Source organism: Coturnix japonica, chromosome 5 (genome assembly GCF_054131305.1).
Source record: "Coturnix japonica strain WE chromosome 5, WE-NBRP24, whole genome shotgun sequence".
Classification (NCBI taxonomy): Eukaryota; Metazoa; Chordata; class Aves; order Galliformes; family Phasianidae; genus Coturnix; species Coturnix japonica.
Genome location: NC_140667.1, coordinates 33,314,856 through 33,333,728, shown reverse-complemented (window position 1 = coordinate 33,333,728; position 18,873 = coordinate 33,314,856). Strand labels below are relative to the sequence as shown.

Genomic DNA, 18,873 nt, shown 5'->3' with positions numbered 1-18,873 from the left:
TAATTACTTTTTGGTCCTACAACTCAAGTAATGAAGTCCCAGTTTATTCTGTGACTAATAAAACATTTTGAACCCCAAACAACTGCTTTGCCCTTTGAAGCCTCTATGACTGTTGTTCATCTGTGAATGCAGCCTCCTGAGTTGAACAGGAAAAAAAATCTGGTAGCATGACAGTAGTAATTAATATGGAAGCTAGAAGCATGAGAACTACATTTCATAGATGCAGCTCTCACCCATGCAGGTAGTTTCTTCCTTCCTTAGTAATTAAAGGTCCCTTCCTAAGTTGACTTGATAACTTTGCAAATAACACTTTACAGAGAGTATGTGGAAAACCAAATGACTTAGCAGAATGTTGTTTTATTTTCTTGCTCTGAACTTAAGATTTTTTTTCCAAACAATGGGATTTTTATTGGCAGCTTTAAACCGGTGGGAATTATTGAGTGATTTTTCCCACCTCTCCCCTTTTGTCCCCTTTGTGGTTCAGGTGACTGGTAAAGAGGAGCCCTCTTTACAAATGGGGGCAAGGCAGGTGGGCATATGGTCTGCCATAAGCTTTCGTTTGGTTTTCTTTCTTGGATCTTGTAGTGAACTTTTTAGATCTTTTATAGTACTTGCGTATGGAGCACATCTTTACAATTAATTTCAGTTGCAAGTTGCTTCACCAACTTGAGGTTTGTACTACAGCCATAATAACCGATCCTCAGTCCTTTGGATCTGAAGAAGTTCTGTACCAGTGTACTTTAGTCTGTGCATGTGTCGGACTCTGAATCCCACCTGTTAGTTTTCTCACTGTCTTTACAGACTGTTCAGGTATGTGTCTATTCAGCCTTTGTCGATGAGTGAATGCTAGTTGCTGCCAAATCTGTGTGCAAATCAGCATCAAGTATAGAAAAGTCAAATACTTGAATGTTAGTATTTAAACTGTAGTAGCCTTTCCTTTCACTTACAGTACTGACTGCCGCAGTAACTTTTAGTGCTTCCTCACTGTTGCATAGGAAGGAAATATCTGGCCTCACTTGGTGTGTTGTGCTCTTGAATAGGCTGAATCTGTTTTGCAAACTAAAAAGAGGATGATTCTCCATATAACAATATTGTGCAATCACAGCTGAAATTTCAGTCTGTGAGTGTAATGACCTTCATGTTGGTTGCTGTTATGCTGAGATGCATTCAGCTCATGTTGTCTAATGTGTTTATGTTTAACATGCTTAGAGGAGTTAAAGCAAACCGTTGTGGTTCGGTGTTACCTCCCAAAGGAAATAAGTTTTATATTGAATATTTCGGTGGCTCCATAGTTGCATTTTTAAAAGAAGAAAAAAAAAAAAGTGAGTGGGAAGGCACTTTGGAGTTGCACTACAGAAACTTATGGGGAGTAACATAACATTGTGTCAAGGAGAAGTTTCATAGGATCATCCTTCAACTTTTCAGGTACTCAGGAAAACCAGTCAATTCCGCTTTCTTTGTCTGCTGAAAGGCTGAGACACTTAAATGGAATCCAGATCTTAGTTGTTAATTAGGTAAAGCACTTTCTTTCAGTCTTCTGAACTAGATAAAAATGGTACTATATGTACTTTAAAATCATGCTAAAAATGTGTTGAGGGAAAATTATCAGGTGCTACTTCCAGGTGTTTTTTAATAGTGAGAATGAGAAGCATCAATTCTCAGAATGTGTCCAATTTCAGTATAATTAAAAGGTTGTCCTTGAATGTGGCTTTTTTTTGGGGGGTGTGGGGGGGTAGAGTTCAGATCATTAAAGGAATTTTATGGTTAGGCCCTTTGCATGTGATTGCAGACATGTAAGCATACATAAATGTGTAAGTATGATGAACTAGATGAGTAAGTTTTCAGAGCGTGTGCTGCGTTTTTGCATTTTTCAAAGCATTTGAGCAATAGAATGGAAATATTAGGAGTATTTTTGTTTTTGAAGGAGTGGCTATTTGGATAACATAGACATCACTTTGCTGTTGGCAAGCACCTTTTTTAATGGTAAATTGGAAGTGAAGTAAGTTATGAGGGTTGCAGAATGGTCATTATTTTTACATTGTGAAGAAAGATTCACTGCATCTCAGCTGATGTCAAGGAAGCGCGATACAAAATCATAAGTATTAAAAAAAAAAATTAAGACAGCTTTTTGGAATTAGCAGCATTTTGTGCAGCGAGATTGTAGCTGCTGAAAAGTCCTGTGGTCAAAAAGTGTTTATATGAGATCATAGAAGTCCCAAGGTGCCTGTATTCAAAGGTGCTGCCACTGGCATGGGCTGTTCTGGAATTACGAGTTACTGGAGATTGGGAATAATTTCTGATATCTTCTGTCCTGTTCCCATAGAGCTGCCTGTTTGGCTGTGATTAAAAGTGGTACCTGGGCTGCTGGTATGACCAGAGGGAGCCATTCTTGCATTCTTTTGACCTCTAAAATATCTTTTGATATGCTTTGGTTTTAGTGTTTCTTAAATACACCTGCAGTGCAGTTTTAGTTGCTTTTTCATAAATAACAATCTGGATGGAGATTTGAGAGCACTGTGATGGAACACACAAAGGCTGCAGATGATAGGAAACAACAGATGCTACAGTAGCAAAACTCACATTGTATTTCAGTTGCATGTGGTGTCTATCAGTTGCATCCCAGCAGGTTTCTGTTAGAAAAGATTTGTAATTGACAAACTGCCATTTCATTACATCTCACGGTATGTAATCTGAAGTAAAATTTACCTACTGAAACACTCCTTTAAAGTATTTAAACAACACTAGTGGAAAATGCGATTAAGTAAGTTGCAAAAAGTTGATGTATGTTCTTACTTGGGAGTATTTGTAAGTGCTGTGAGGTATGCAAGTAACACGTGCTTTGGAAATGTCTGACTTCTGTTTGTGCCAGTCATTATGGTATTTGCTGAGGCACGAGTGCTGGAGTACCTCTTAATGGAAATACGAGTTGTTTACTCATACACTTTACTGTACAAATACTTAAACTTTGTTTTATAATGCAATCTTTTTTCACTATAGCGTGCGTAAGTTCAAAAACCAGAAACGTTCATTCATTAATCATTTCTCTAAGCTGACGGTGAGAACAGCCACATATGTTGAGGAGTTCAAGTCCCTTTTGAGTTTTAACACAACAATTTGAGAATTCTGTATATTTTAGGCAGGGAGAAGTGTGTCTTTCTAGAAGCTGTTCAGTCAGAGTTAGAGGCACACAGCCCCTGGAAGAACTTCAGGTGCCACTGTGTGAAGCTGAAAGCTGCTTTTGTGCGTGTCTGGGGGTGCATCCTGCCTTCTTCATAGGCTCCTTGGCAAGACATCCAAAGGAAGATCGTTCAGAGCTGCTTCCTTTTGTGTATGAATTATCTCTACAGAGATGGTTTCATTTTTAATTAAAAGGTCGCTGCTATATAGCATGAGTTAACCATGAAAGATACTTAGACCAGTTCGAAACGAGGAGATCTCTTGAAATAGTTCAAGTTTGTTCATTAAAATATTTAAATACCATTTGTAGATCCAAAGTACTTTAGGGTTTTTTAGGTAAATGCTAAAGTTTTTAGTTTTCTGTTTGTCTAATCCTTCCCATAATATTTTTTTAAAGAATTGATCTACATCTTTAACTTATAATTCTTGCAAGATTCACCTCCTACCAGCAGGTGAGCTTAACAAAAGCAATAGGATGCTAAGCTATCTGTGCAACCATACAGAGGTGGAATAAGAGAAACCTTGATGGCCGTGGGGTCTCCGTGAAGGTACTGATCTGCATAGCAGTTGGGTAGTCTATTTTCCTGGAATGCTGCTCCGAAGTTGTTCTGTCAGCACTGGGTATTGAAATTATTTTACTGTGTGATTATTACTCGTTTAAAATGATTTGGAATAAAACCACTCTTTCTTAGCAGCAAAGAGTGTAACTGTTATTTGATCAAGTTACTCCGATGAGTTTTTCTTTTACACTCAGCCTTGTTTTGGACAAAGCACTAGACTTATTGGGGGAGAATTAAAATTTCACTGCCATTGTAGCCACGTGACAAATCTTAGCTTGAGGATTTTGTGTGTGTGTGTGAAGTACCTGATACCTGGTCATCTCTTACATGCTGAAAGGACACGTTGAGGTAGAGTTGTTCTTCATCACTTTGTCATTTATGATGCTGGTGAAGTGATGACAATCTCTTTTCTAATTGATGAGAAGGGAATAACAAATCTTCATGACATGCATATGGCCTTTTACAACTTTGTTTGCATATGTGAGTGTTAGATTCTGGCACTCAGGCTGATCTTGAACTATTCTAAGCAGTGGTTCAGCAGGATATACTGTTTAATGATACCTTCTGCTTCATGTGTGCAACTCCAACATGTATTAAGAGCTAATTATGAAGTTGGCTGTTCTTTGGGACCATTCCTGAATCTCTGCTGTGAGTTCAAGCAGTCTTTAGGGCCTTTGTTTGTTTACCATTATAATATTCTTATGAAATAGCTGATTAGCATTAATCTGTTGTTAGAAATGGAGGATAAAATATACATTTCTGGGTTAAGTTCTACTTAATGTTACTGAGGGATATGTGCCTTCTTGTCCTCTTTGGAGGGCTTCTGCATGTTTGTATGTGCATTCTGAAGTACTCTGGCTCTCCAGTACTAACTCAAATGATCCTGGAGTAGAGAATGGACTTAAGGAATTCCAGACGCATTAATTGCTTCCTGACTATCTCCCTTTTTTAAATCTGTCACTTGCAGTGAAGTTTCTTTCATTCCTCTACGTTGGTTTATATTCTCCCAAACTGCTGACAAATTTGGCACTGACGATCATGCAGTGCTATTTAAAAAACAAAAAAAAGTCCTGCCTTGCCAGTGTCATGTGGTAGAGAATGCTCAGTTTCACTACTCAACTCAAAGCTAAGAGTAATTGTTTTGCAGACAAAAGTCACAAAATTAAATCTTCCCAGAGTAACACTACGATCTTTTGCTTCATGCTGAGGTTGCCACCACACAGCTTGTGTGCTTTTGCTTATATTTCATACAATACTCTGCGAGAAAGTAAAGAATGAGTGCTATTAAGTCAGACTAGAATCTCCTGAACTCTCGTCACTTCAATAGTTGCTAAACTGAAATAGCTTACTTCCAAGATAAGAGTGATTTATTTGTTTGGGTTTTTGGTACATGCGTGTTTTGTTCTGTGATCTCAAATAAATGAAATTGTAGTGACCAAACTCATGAGTCATACTGAACATTTGGAAGCATTCAAGGAGAAAATGTAAACACATCTGCAAGTTTTACAAGACTGGTTCTGTTTCATAGCTTTAGCAAGCTTTATACAGTTGAGCTGGCAGAAGTCAGGCTACTGGCTGCTCCCTCTCTGATCAGTGGTGTAAATTAGTGAGCGTTGGCACTGTTCTGTGCCATGAGGCAAGATTATCATTTATGAGGTGCAAAATACCTATTCCTCCTCAACTTTCTATGGTACCTCTCATAAGATGTGTTACGCTATACTTCACATACTGTATAGAAGGGTTTTAACTTTCTATTTCATGTTATTTCCCTATTAACTTGAAAGCAATAGTTTTAAATGTAATCAATATTGCTATTGACTTTACGATGCAAAGCTCTTCAGTCTCAGTGGTATTGTATTTTTTGTGTGTATGTAGATGGCTTCTCATATTTTAACACCTGAAATTGTGTTTTTTTTATTCTTTTCAGTCTCTTCCCAGTGAATGTGTTACTGAACACATTCATGAGCAGTGGTGTAAGTGCTAATGACTAGAACAAGTTAGTTCAGCTCATTGTGTTTGATCTGTTGTAGAGGATCATTTCCTATTCTGTATTTGTAAATGTAAAAAGTAGATATTCCTGATTTTGGAAAAGGAGGTGTGTGTCCTTGAGGACGCTGGCATTTTCCTGCTGCCTATTGGCATTTTCCCTTCCTTTTCCATTCTTTGGTTGATGGTAAGTGTCTGTTGCACTGCAAGGTGTATGGCTTTGTTTTGATCTGTGTGCTGCTGTAATACAACTAAGAGTTACAGAGAGCGTAATCTTAGTTCTGTTTAGTGTTAGGTGCCTGGTTAATCTCTAGATGTGGCAGTTAATTACTAACAGCATAACTTAACAATGTAACTTCATTTTAATTATCTACCAGTATAATGATGTTGACACTGTAGATGTCTTTAATTTTAGTAAGTATTTTCTTTTGATGTTACCATATAATTAGTCTCACTGGTTCTAGTGGTAGCTTTCACAGAAAGAAAACATTATTTCTTTCTTAGATATGTTCTAAAATAATGCCTCACCGTTTAAATGAATCTACAGGATAAAAGGTTTTTTTACTAGCAGTGGTCAGAGATTTGTAAGTTGTTTTTTTTTTTTTAAGGTGGTTCTTATGGGACTTATGCTTTTTGGAAATATGTAGGAAGTCCAAGTGGCAGTGCCAGAATGAGGAACTGCATCCTAGGATGAAACTTTGGTAAAATTATCAGAGTTCTTTTTCTGAAAAAATAACAATAATAATAATTCAGAAATACCTAAATATTCTATTAGTTCACAAATGGAAGCTGTAAATATAGAAACTGGGAAGCAATTCCTGTCCTGTGATCTGTACAGAGTGGGCAAGGGCAATGCTGCAATATAACGTCCCATTCTTTTGTAGTCATTTTGAGAAGAATGCTGAAAATTTGACATAAAAGCTGATGAAATAACATTTCAGAGTGATCCACTTAGAATTCAGTCTTGGTGGTTAGTCAAAACTGTGCCTTGAAAGGTAGCCTGATTTATCTCTCCCTGGGGGTTAGAAATATTCAGAAGCTTTTTAATTTTGAAGTAGAAACTTGTTCGGTTTAAGGGCTGTGACACAGACTGGTGCTCCACTTTAAAAAGAAAAAGAGAAAGCTAACACTTATTTCATTGAGGAATCTTTTCTATCTGTAGTCACAGGAGCATAAATGAATTGAGAAATGTGTTACTCTGTAATCTAACCTAGTGTTATTAATTTTGATGGAAAGAATGTGCAAACTTAATTATTGTATGTGAATGAAGAACGGGGCCATTGACAACAAGCTACCATTAGAACTATAGGATTTCTTCCCTTTTGTTTAAAAATAAAAATGCATTTGTCAGAGTTATAATCCAGTACAAGTGCAACTGAATGGAATATGGACTGTCTAAATGCTGAACTGCTGTAAGCAATCTAACTTAAAAACTGATATTACTTGTCTCAGTGTTGGTTTGAAAACAGTCTTTTCTGGGTGCTCCAATTTTCCTATCAGAGAAGCCCGAAGATTTACTTTTCTGTTGGAAGGCAGAAGATTTGTAGATGTATTTTTGTCTGACTCCACAGTTTTTCTGTAAAATCTTGCATGTTCACAGTATTAAATTGCTGTCTTAGAAGTAAAGTAAGTGCTGTGTGTGCTCTAATAGGTGAGATGTTCTCAAAACAGCCATCGTTTCTTCTCAGAAAGGCGGAATTCTTTCTATTTATTAACTAAAATAGAAACCCAAAGTACTGATGGCCTGCATCAAAGCACAGCAGCTTGGTTGTTGAGGGGTTGTTGAGGACACCTCCCAATGGCTGGTTTTAAAAAATTAAAAACAAGAAGAAAACCAGCAACAGCCCTTGCCATGTAAATTCTAAGACTTCCTTGAAGTTCTCTTACAGTTGCTTTGATTGCTTTGTGCTTCATTCTGTGCTTGGCCATCTGTTTGCAATTGTTTGAAGCCGCACCACATTGCATTCTAAGTTGTGGACCTGTCATGAGCACCTTTAGCAGTGTTGCTTTTATAGAAGACTGTGAGCACGTTAAATAGTTCTTTTTGTATCTGTCACTATTGTGGTGTGGGTGCGTGTGTGTAAGTATAAGTGCATTTATTAAAGTGAGGTCTGGGCAGAACAGTACTTGGGAGACTGATGTTGAGTGAAAAAAAAAATTAGGGTTTATTTTAGCATTACTTTGCATAGGACATGGATAAATTGGTGGCTGTCGTAAATGTCTTTGTAATACTTGCTGTAGAGTGAAGTCACAGCTTTCACTATGGTATGTTTTTTTTGTTTTTTGTTTTTTGGGTTTTTTTTGTAACAATTGGTTTTCTGTAGTGAATATTGTGGAGAAACTTTCTTGTTCATTTGACAAAGAAACACTGACTAGAGGTGAATGTGGCAAGTATTTTGTGTTTGAATGTTGGCATTAATCACCTTAATCTTGACATGCTAAAATGTGTGAGATTCCTGAAGCCATCTGTAGTCCCCCTGAAGAGGACGGTGTTGATATGTCAAACTATTTAATATCTTACTATCGCTTTTATCTGTAAAAGTTACATCAGAAGTCCTGTTTCCTTTAAAGATGATGCAAAATGAATTTAAGACATGAAAAGAGATGTCGGGTTTATTTTGCATGACTTGATCTTCAGGAAATGCATACCGGAGAAGGTTGCATTGCATTCAAGCAGCCCTAATTGTAAAGAGAGCTTGGTTTATATGTATGTTTTGCATTTGTTTGCTGAACTTATTCAGACCCTTTTTGGAAACATGTCTGCTTCAGAGTCTTGGGAGCTTCCATTCAAGCATGTTTGATAGATCATTGCACTTGTGACTGCATTCTTTTAGCAAGTTCAGACTCTTCGTGGAGTAGTAAGGGTTCATGAGTAGTAAAAAATATTATCACTAACGTTTCTGTTAGCTATTGGATTAGCCAAGTGATGGCATTTGAGTTGTTGCTTGTATGCAAAGGTGGTTATTTCTTGGTAAAATTAGATGGATATTGTTGAAAATGGAGTAACTTTGAGGTTAAAACTGGAAGTGTTTTTTTTTTAAACGTGAAAAAGAGTTTGTTAGGTTAGATAATCCAGTGCCTGAAGGCATTTCTGTTAACTGTCCATTGATTAAGGAATTAATTCTGACTGTTAACACCTGTCATTTGAAAACGACTGGGTCTTGGGTCTGCCCGGGATTATTGATGTTCTTGTTGATTTACGTTTTAGGTACAAAGCAAAGTGCAGATTGGTTAGTGCAGGAGTTATGATGCTAAAATAAAGTGCCTGCCAAAATTATCAGGTGTGGGGAGGAGTGGTGGCATGTACAGACATGGATGCTGTCACTGTGGCACCAAGCATTTGAGTTGTTCTGTTACAGTATGTAGATGGTAACAATCAGATTAACTTCACTTCTCCTGAAATTGATTTAATTATTCAAACTCAGTGTGTTAGTTTACTCTTCTTCGTGGTGCAGCTACTATGGAGAGTTTGTGTGATTTACTTTCTTTCTGTTCTCCTCCTAACCATGATCTCTTGCTGTTTCTGTGCATCTGGGTGCATATACTGCCTGTTTTCCCATCGCAGCCTTCTCTGGGCTGCCACTCCTTCAAGAGGAATGGATATCTTTTGCTGAGAAGTATGTAATGCCAATAGGGTGAAGTGAGTTGCGATATTTTTTCAGGAAGATGACAGGTGTTTTAGAAATTTCTGGGCACGAACTTACTTTAAAGTGCTTTGCCATTGAAACATGCACAGTCCTGATATGGACAGTGGCACCTGTCTCACTGCTCAGCTTTTCAGAGTGAGAGTCTTACTTAAGGCTTTAACTTGCAATTTAAAGCTTGAATTGAATAAATAAATGCTATACAATTATTTAGAGTAGTCTAGCTCTTTTTCTTTTTTTCCCCTTGCCCCAGTCTAGTTAACAGTTTAAGGATTACTTATCATTATATATACCAAGATAGCATCATTGGATTTCTGTGGATATATGAAATTCTTCTTATTGATTTACATACAGTTGATTTTATTTTTGAAAAATACTCTTTGGGAGTTTTCAGTGTTTGCAACTGAAATAGGAATGTGTCTCAGTATTGGCAAATCCATCAGAATCTGGTTGCCTGGGTTGTGCAAAAAGGTGTTAGTATGGCAAGAACAGGAGATACATCCTTGCATGCTTTGCCCTTTAATTTGGATTCTATGCCTCTTTTTCTCCTTGGTGGTTCTTACTAGGTTTGAGTTCTTGGTTGATTATTGTATATCAGAATTTATTAATACAGTACAATTGAAAGCCTAGGTAGAATTTATTTAATAACCTTTAGTTTGCATATGTAATTTTACCTTCCCAGACCACTATAATAACTTCCCTCTCAATAAGTTTAATCGAGGTGAAGATTCCCTTGCAGTCAGGCTTTTCTGTGTGTTTGGAGCAATAAAACGCAGGTTAAAGGGCAGTAATTCTTAAAATTTTTAGGACCATTCAAGTTTCTTTAAAAACAAAGCAAAACAAAATTTAATTTTATTCCTAGAAAATGTTTCTTCAGATTTTTAATGGATCAACTTTGATGTGAAATGCTGATATTTGAAGAAGTTCACTGGCAGATTACTTAAAACGTTATGCTTTGATTAAACAGTGGAGTTATGGAGAGTGCTGGAGCACTGTGTGATCAGTGATTTTAGTTACACAGCTTGGGAAGACTTCAGCATTCATGTTTGAGGTCTTGGAGTTGACTGGGTGAAAAACTATCTAGTTTTATTTTACTACTCTTATTATTTTTAAGCACAAACCCTTTGATCTACAACCAAGGACCAAGGTGTAGAGGAATCCCAGAGTTTGCAAGTCTTACTCATTTTTGTGGAAGAATAGCAGATATCAGAGAGATGGGAAAATACTATAAATATATATTTTATTTATAATAAATAAATATTTTAAATATATTTTAAATATTTTATTTATAATAAATATATATATTATTATATATGTATTTTATACTATAAATATGAGATTGGGCAGTCTAGTAAAAGAGGAGGAAACTGCCCTGAAAAATAAGCTTCTTACTTTGTTTATAATTAAAGAATTCAAAGCATAGTCTTGTCTGGCTGGGGGTGGGGGGGGGGAGGGGAGGGAGAGGTGCGGGTAAGGATAGAAAATCTAGCAGCAATGCAGAACTAAATTCAGCTGGTTTTTTTTTTTGTTTGTTTGTTTGTTTTGTTTTTAAGCCAAGGGAAATTATATTTTTGCATATAGGAATATTGTTTTATACATGTTATGATGTTGTTACAGTTTTTGTTTTGAATCTGTAAGTCAGGAGGTGAGAGGTTTGTCTTTGGAGTTTCCTGCTTTCCGTACTCTTGCTTGAAACTTCTGTGAGCTGGACCGGTTATTTTTTGGTGGTCAGTTACTTTGGTATCCTGTTTGTATCCCTTGTGCCAGCTGTAAGTGCTCCCACAGCCCTACGGAGTATAGTCAGGAAATTGATGTAATTCAGAACTGAGTGAAAAATAAAGAGATTTCCTCATTAGACTTAATGTATGTCTGCAAAAGCAGCATTGTCATCCCAGAAGAGGAGCTGAAATATTGGAGGAGGTGGATTTGTAGACCTAGAGGCTTACAGATCGATTAAAAAGAAGAGTTGTCTTGTGAAGGGGAAGGAGGGAAATGAGTAGTAAACTTTCGTGTTGTTTTGTTTCCCAGTTTTGGTGCTAATCAGTCATTAGTAGTTACAAATCTGATCAACTCCTACTCTCCAGAGAATCCTTTCTAAGGAAAGGAATACCTTTGAGTCGAAAGCTGTATTACATAGAGAGCACTTCCTCAATGTTTGTTTTTGTGTATGGAACTTAAATCAGTACAACTGTGGGATACATCTGTTTACTTCATCTTTTTTTTTTCTTTTTTTTAATTTATTTAACCTAAGATTTACTGATTCTCCAATAAATCACTGTTGGGAAGTCATATGTTAATTCTTGGGGCTTAATGTTATGCAAAACGTCAACTGATACTTTTGACAATCCTCCCTGCTCAGTTCAGGGCTTGATGAAAGAAGTTAATTAGCAGAGCTTAACAGCAAATGTGTAACTTAATCTTATTTTTTTATTGTGTATGGAGGGCCTTGATGTCTAGCAGTATTCTGTAAGTCTTCTGTGCAGGTACCTTCACTGTAACTGCTACATGTTTAAAAACTGATTGGAGAGAGGAAAAAAGAAACAGCCTGAAGTGTGTCTGCCAGAAGATATCTGCTACTACTGACATAAGTGACAAACTTTGTAGAAAATTAATCCTTTCCAGACAACCTTTCTGTTAAACCTCTTGGGCCTTATAAAGGTTGATATGAATACAGGTGTTTATTAAGGATTACTTTTTCTTGGCTTTTTAAAGGTGAATTTTATCTAGTAAGTGGGAAGACTTAATTATGTGTGACTATGTATCCAGAATTATTTCCAGAAGGAGATAGTTTGGCTGTGAGCATTTAAGAGGCAGATGCAGCTATAGTGTTTTCTTTTCAGTTATCTGCAGGCAGAGGGTGAAATAAAGCCCAGCAGTTGCACCTGGTGACTGAGGTCTGGCAAATAGTTGTAAAAGGATGCTGTCCAAAGGAGGGAGACTGGTAGAAGATGTGAAGGCTGTCACTTATAGAAGAATTAGGAAAATAATCACATACTGTTGAGTTAAAGAGCGCAAGAGCTTTAGTGACCACACATAGGTGATAATTTTTGAAGTATTTATTTCTGGTATTATTTTTATTAGCAGAGTCTGCATGGATATAGTAGTTTCCAAACTTTGAAAAGTAGTGCTGGGCACAAAACATACTGCTTACTACTTCTTATTTTTCAAATTGCTTTTATTACTCCTTTCAATTTGTGTGTGTAAGGCCATTATTTACATAAAAATTTTGATGTCTTATCCTCATTTTCATTAGTCTAGCCTAACAAGTTGGGCTTGTGGAACCATCTGGTCATTTCCTGCTAGGGGAGTGCAAATTATGCTTAGTTAGAATGGTCTTCAGAAGACTGTTTGCTTTCTATTGGATTAGAGTCACTTTTACACTACTTCTTAAATCTGGATATCAGTGTTGCACTTATGTACAGTTATTGGTTTTGCTCGACTCCCTCCATCCCCTATCAGTGGGAAGATCTTTAGCTTCATATGGGTTGGTATTAAAAAAAGAATTCCTGACATTCTAATTTTTTACTGTCTTCAGTAGTCAGTAGAAGTTGAATCAGTAAAATAAATCTGCTTCCTGTATAGTTAATTTATTAAGGGTCTATCTGAGTTCCTAATGCTATTTTTTTTCTTGGTTTTTCAAGATAATAACATTTAAAACTAAATGACTTCAAAGTATGTATCTTCTAAATGGCTTCTTATTCAGAAGAAAATGTATAGAAGAATGTATGCTTACAATGTCATAAGACAAAGATGTGCATTTATTGTGATGATTCCTGTTTGCACCTTCTCTTACTACATTATACCTGTATTTCAACTCAAAAAGAAAACCCCAGCCAAACAAGAAGTACTGTTATGAGCCAAAACCAACATACAGTCTCTTGGGCAGAAATATTTTTGTTATTAATGATTGACTAAAGTGATTCTTACAATACAGTTCTGCTTTTGTTTTATTTTTTCTTCTGTGTCAGACTTGCTTTGTTATGGGAACAGAATGAAATAAAATGATTGGTTTTTTTTCTTTCTTTTTGTGTGTGTTTTCAGGCTCGGATAGCATTTTTACAAGGGGAAAGAAAGGGTCAAGAAAACTTGAAGAAAGATTTAGTGAGAAGAATAAAAATGTTAGAATATGCATTAAAACAAGAAAGGTATGTATATGTATTTTTTAAACTTTTATTTGTAAGATGTTAAAGACTAGGAAGAAGGGTTCATACACTTTCATCTTCACTTTGTGTGAATAGTTTTTACTAGATGATCCTACAGTTGCTTTATGTGCACTGATTTTGTGGTGGATCATCAACACATTGTGTAAACTGCCAGAGTTTTTAGTAACAATTACTGAAAAAAAACACTAATTACTGGAAATGAAAGAATGCTGTTCTTGTCTCACTTTTTCTGATGAAACTTTTGTGGCTGCTATGATATAAAGGTGCTCTGTTTCCAAATTGGTCTCACGTCTTAAACACTGAAAGTTCAGATTTAATAGATTGTCTTTCCTGGTTTGAAGAATAAGTGCTGTTACTTCATGTGGTGAACACTAGAATTTCTAGTCTCAGTAAGTATTTTCTCTAGTATTAACATGATGTTATAAAAATTTGTAGGATCACAGAGCGACTTGGGGTGGAAAGGGTTGCTACCCTCTAACAGGCACTGCACCAGGTCACTCAAGGTCTAATCTAACCTGTCTTGAATGCCTCCAGGGATGGGGCATCCACCACTTGTCTGGGTAACTTATTCTAGAGCCTCACTCCTCTGAGTGAAGATTTTCTAACTTCAATTTCCCCTCTCGTGGTTTAAAGTTTTTACTGCTTGTCTCTTCACTATTAGATAGTTTAAAAAGATAATCCCCCTTCTGCTTATGTTAAATATTCATTTCACTCCATGCAGGTTAATGACCTTCAGAACTTCTTAGCGTCTTGTTTTCTGTCGGTTTCAGTTGACCAAAGGTAGTGCTTTATTTTGTAAAAGCACTGGGGAGACAACTCTTGTCACATGCATATACTTTCAGCAATGGACTAAATTTTTAAATTTTATCTTGTTCTCAAAATGAAGCCAAATTCATCTATGCAAGCTTTTTAAGAGTCTGGTAGAAAAGTAGTCAGCCTTTGTTCACTTTAAGTTGTGGGGAACATTCTTCCCTATGTAAATGAAAATGTGTCCAGGTAAGGCCTAACTATGTATTACTATGACATTTTTGGTTAGTTGTCCAAGACTGAACATAGGTCACATTATAAATTAATACTGTAAGTAGATAAGTAGTACAAAAACAACTGATTAGTCAGTTTCTTGTTAAAAAAAACAAACAAACAAACCTAGTGTTTTGGCAAGGATGGCTGCATATCTGTGTGTGAAACATGCTGTATAAAGGTGTACTTCAGAACACAGTGTATGTTTATGGGACAAATCATAACATCACATTGTGTATTTTACTGCAAATGTACACTGTAAGGCTGTTTACATACTAAGATAAATCAAAGACAGTTAATAAGAGCTGCAGTGTTAAGGCAAAATGTGAAGCCATTGGTTTTGGTGGAAACTCATTGATGCTTTCCCTTGAAATTGAACTGCCTTTATAGTTTGATTTCCCATGAAATTCCAGAATTCATCTAATGAGGAAGAAATTCTAGTCATACATACAGCAGAAGAAACATAGAGTTTATTTTAGTTCTTTTGGCTTCTGGATACAACCCAGTGCTGCGTTGTTTTCAAAAGGTAAATCTTTGCTTAAGTCCCAGCCAAAGCTGTCATGAAGATTGCTAAAAACAGGAACTGAAACTCTGGCTTTGATTGGTGAATGAGTGGGAGGCAACGAGGAAGCTGTTCATAGTTTATGCTGCTGACGCCCAGTAGTTCAAGGGGTCTAATTGTGCAAGTATGGTGATTTGATTAAGGAGAGCTAGCAGCAACTGATTTCTTAGGATGTCATCTAACAATAATGTTAGCTTTTGTTGTTGCTCTGAATGAAGGCTTTGAGGCGATAGGAGTTGATTTATTTTTCTTGCTGTTGGTATTCTGCATGCAAGAATAGCAAATGATAGGAAACCAGCTCTAAGACAAATAAAAAAAAAAAAAAAAAAAATTTCTGATCTCAACAACGCTGAAAACAGTTTTCAGTGTTATACCTGACTTCTTCCCACACCTTTTTCTTTCTCTTCTATTGCTGAAATCCTCATGCTGTCAAATAGTTTCATGCAGAAATGTTAAGTTGTAGGGAGTAAAAATGCAGCTTATTCAGACTATGATGAATATCGTGGTTTCTCAGACAAGGAACATGAAGTAGAACATTGGTTTGTATGGTTAAATAAAATGTGGTAGTAACTGTGGAGTAGTTCAGTATTTCTGGTATTTCTCTTTTACTGAAAAATCTTGTTTGTTACTTCATTGCCCTTGAGTGTTTTGGATCAGCTTATGAATTTTCGTAACAAAATGATACCTTAAAAGGGTTTATATATGAGTTGGGATTGTTTGTTGCTAGTAGATATGCCTTTATGGCACTCTGCAGAGATAGCCGGACTTATTCTGATGTATACTTTGAGGCACTCTTCTCCAAGCTTAATTAATGTAGTGATTAAATTAATAATACTTTCTGAGATGATAAAAGTATTCCTGTATTTTTACTTCCTGTTTTTTGGTCTTGAGCTGCTTCCAGTTCTTGCAATTGGGTGGTAGAATTCAATGGCTAAATGGCAGCAAACATTTAAATCCACCTAGAGGCATTCTGTCTTCATTTCTTCATTCATGGAAACCTAGCTTTAGAAGAATAGCAAGTCAGTGCTCAAAAGATTGCTCTTACGAAATTCAATTACTCTGTGGTATGAGATGGGAATTAATGTCACTGACTCATGAACAACAATGCAGCTTTTTAGTGATTTTTAAAATGTAATAATTTAGCCTTGGTTGTGTGGAAAATATAGAGGAATATTTCTTCCTGTAAAAATGAAGCTGAAAATCAAATGCGATGTGAAAGACCAAATAGATCTAATTACACGCAGCAACGTTTTGTGTTAGTTGTAGTGGCACAACATTGCTATACTTTCTAGATCAAATGCTTTGTTATAATCTATAAGGAACAGACAAAACACATTTTTGGTTGTGCTTTGAAACTGTGGCTATAAGATGGAACTCAGCAATATAAATTGCAATGGCTGTGGATCGGAAAAAAAAAAATGGTTGGCTTTTTAACTGTAGTGATTTATGAGCTTCAGAATTGAGCATAAACATTTGGTCTGTTTCATTCAACTTCATTTCTTATTTACTGTTGTTTTCAATTTATTTTTTTTAACCCCAGATCTACTACAGCACTTTAGAAATTATAGTCTGTATACTTTTGTCTGTTATGCCTCTGCTGTTTTACTGGGTATAACAAAGCTTTGTCTCAGGTTGGAGTGAGCACCTGGTGTATGCAGTCTTACTAGTAGATGGGTGAAATACTCACATATATAATCACATATATTCACATTCAAGTAACCTAAAAACTTGTGTTTGAATTTAATTGTTGGTCAGCCAGACTGTTCAGCTACAGTTTAATTACTACAAAATGCAGAGTTTTCCTTCTAGGAAGGATCAATAGTGCCATCTACTGACAGTTTGTTAATGAGACTGCACGTAATTGCCTGCAATTTTGGCAGAAAATTTTATGATTTAGATGTCTTCTATACCATCAAGTTATAGCAAGCAGCATTTGGGATGATATTTTATCTTGAATTTTGGGAAAACTTCTGGCAGTGGATTGGCAGTTCAAAAAGGAGATTTTAAATACATCCTTGTTTTTGTCCAGCTTGTTTCATTATGTACGTTTTCCCAAGATGTTCTGTTATCTTGATATTTGGCAACAGTCTTTAAGATTCATGGAAACTGGATGTGATGCAGTCAAATACTTGATTTAGAAGTGTTAAGTTCACTGTTTCTTAGAGAATTCTTTAAAATGTGACTGACTGCTCACTTTCTCTTGCCATTTTTTCTCTACTACAGAACGTCTAGAATTCTTTTCCCTGAAATTTTGAGAATTTATTTTATTATTGCAGGGAGGATGGGTTGAAGATGCTTTGGTAGTCATACTTAGTTGAGAGGATGACTGGGATGGTTCAGGTGTACCTGTTTGGAAAAAATTCGCCAAGAATGATTTTTAAAATCTGATGTAAAAGGAGAAGATAGGCGCTGGAAGAGAAGAAGTAGGAGGGCACACTTACACAGGTGGATTGAGGAGGGATTGGAAGCTAAGCCCCATGTCAGTGGGGAGGAGAAAAATACTAAGATTACATGTGATGGGAGAAGATAGCACTACAGTGTAGTTCTTCAGAGGGAGAAAATCTCTTGATGTGCAGAGGCAGAGTGGAAGTTGATTTGAAGGTGGCAAATAGATCCTGAAGATGACATTCATCCATCATAGTGGGGTTGTTTAGGCTGTGACAGTAGTACAGGTGAAGACATTATCCATAATGGATAATTAAACCTAGCTTTCATGATTAAAAATAAATAAATACAGAACAAATTATTGGAGAACATACTTAATTCTCACTTTTATGTTATTTGATTATTATAATTATCTTTCTCAAACTTGTGTTCTTGACAAACTAGAACTAATTGTATGATACTGTAATTACTGTAAATTTTATTTGGATAAGGGGTGTTATGTTAACAGGGTTGTTTTAAACAGGAGTAGGAAAATATTTGAGCTGATAAATTAGTACAGGATGCTTTTGTTAAATCTTTGCACATTTTTTTTCCAGGGCAAAATATCATAAATTGAAGTATGGCACAGAATTGAACCAAGGTGACTTGAAAATGCCAACTTTTGAATCAGGTAACTTCTATGATAGTACCTGTTCTAGAACAATTTTTTTGTACTGTTCTAGATTTGCTCAATTTAGCGTAACTTTCTCCTTCACCCCTCAACTACATTATAGAGGAAAAAAAATCCAGGAAAAGTTTGATATTAGGTAAATATTTTTGATTCGAAATCATAATGAATTGACCTTTCTCTTCTGAAACAACTGTGAGTATCAGTGAAAGTTTGGAATAGTTGCACAATTCCTTATTAAGCTGCTGCTTCTCTTACTGCTTTTAAAATTGCTGTTATAAAAGATTTAGCATTTCATGTCAGTTTGACATCCATCTAGAAGGGAAGTTTAAGTGTACAATATGTATCAGATTTACTGTTGTTCGGTGCTACCACAAGAAAAGAAACAACCTTCTTTAATTAACAGAAACTACTGCATAAGACTGCAAGTAACTTAAAGATTGCTCTTTGTAAATAATTGCATTTCATTGGTGCATTGTGAAAAGTCAATTTTAAAAATTAAACAAAACCATAAAAAAACCCTTCCGAAAACCAATAACTGCAAATGGTGCTGTCTTTCAGAAGAAACCAAAGATACGGAGGTTCCTGCAGTACCTCAAAATAGCCAACTCACCTGGAAGCAAGGCAGACAGTTACTAAGACAGTAAGTAGCATTGTTGGAATGTTGGTGTATTCATGCTTTTTCCTGAGGTCTCAGGAGCTGTGTATG

General features: G+C 36.1%; 1 protein-coding gene across 9 annotated transcripts in view; it reads left to right on the top strand.

Moving 5' to 3' along the window:
• The window catches only part of STRN3 (striatin 3), a 50,799-nt gene that overhangs the window by 2,698 nt on the left and 29,228 nt on the right, over positions 1-18,873 (top strand). For 6 of the 9 annotated variants that reach the window (XM_085549074.1, XM_015864943.2, XM_015864941.2 and 3 more), the window contains exons 2-4: positions 13,409-13,512; positions 18,094-18,167; positions 18,726-18,807. In XM_085549074.1, coding sequence (XP_085405200.1) covers positions 13,409-13,512; positions 18,094-18,167; positions 18,726-18,807 — 260 coding nt within the window. The remainder of the gene's footprint in view (positions 1-13,408; positions 13,513-18,093; positions 18,168-18,725; positions 18,808-18,873) is intronic. The other 3 variants (XM_085549075.1, XM_085549073.1, XM_015864939.2) reach the window with 1 other exon arrangement.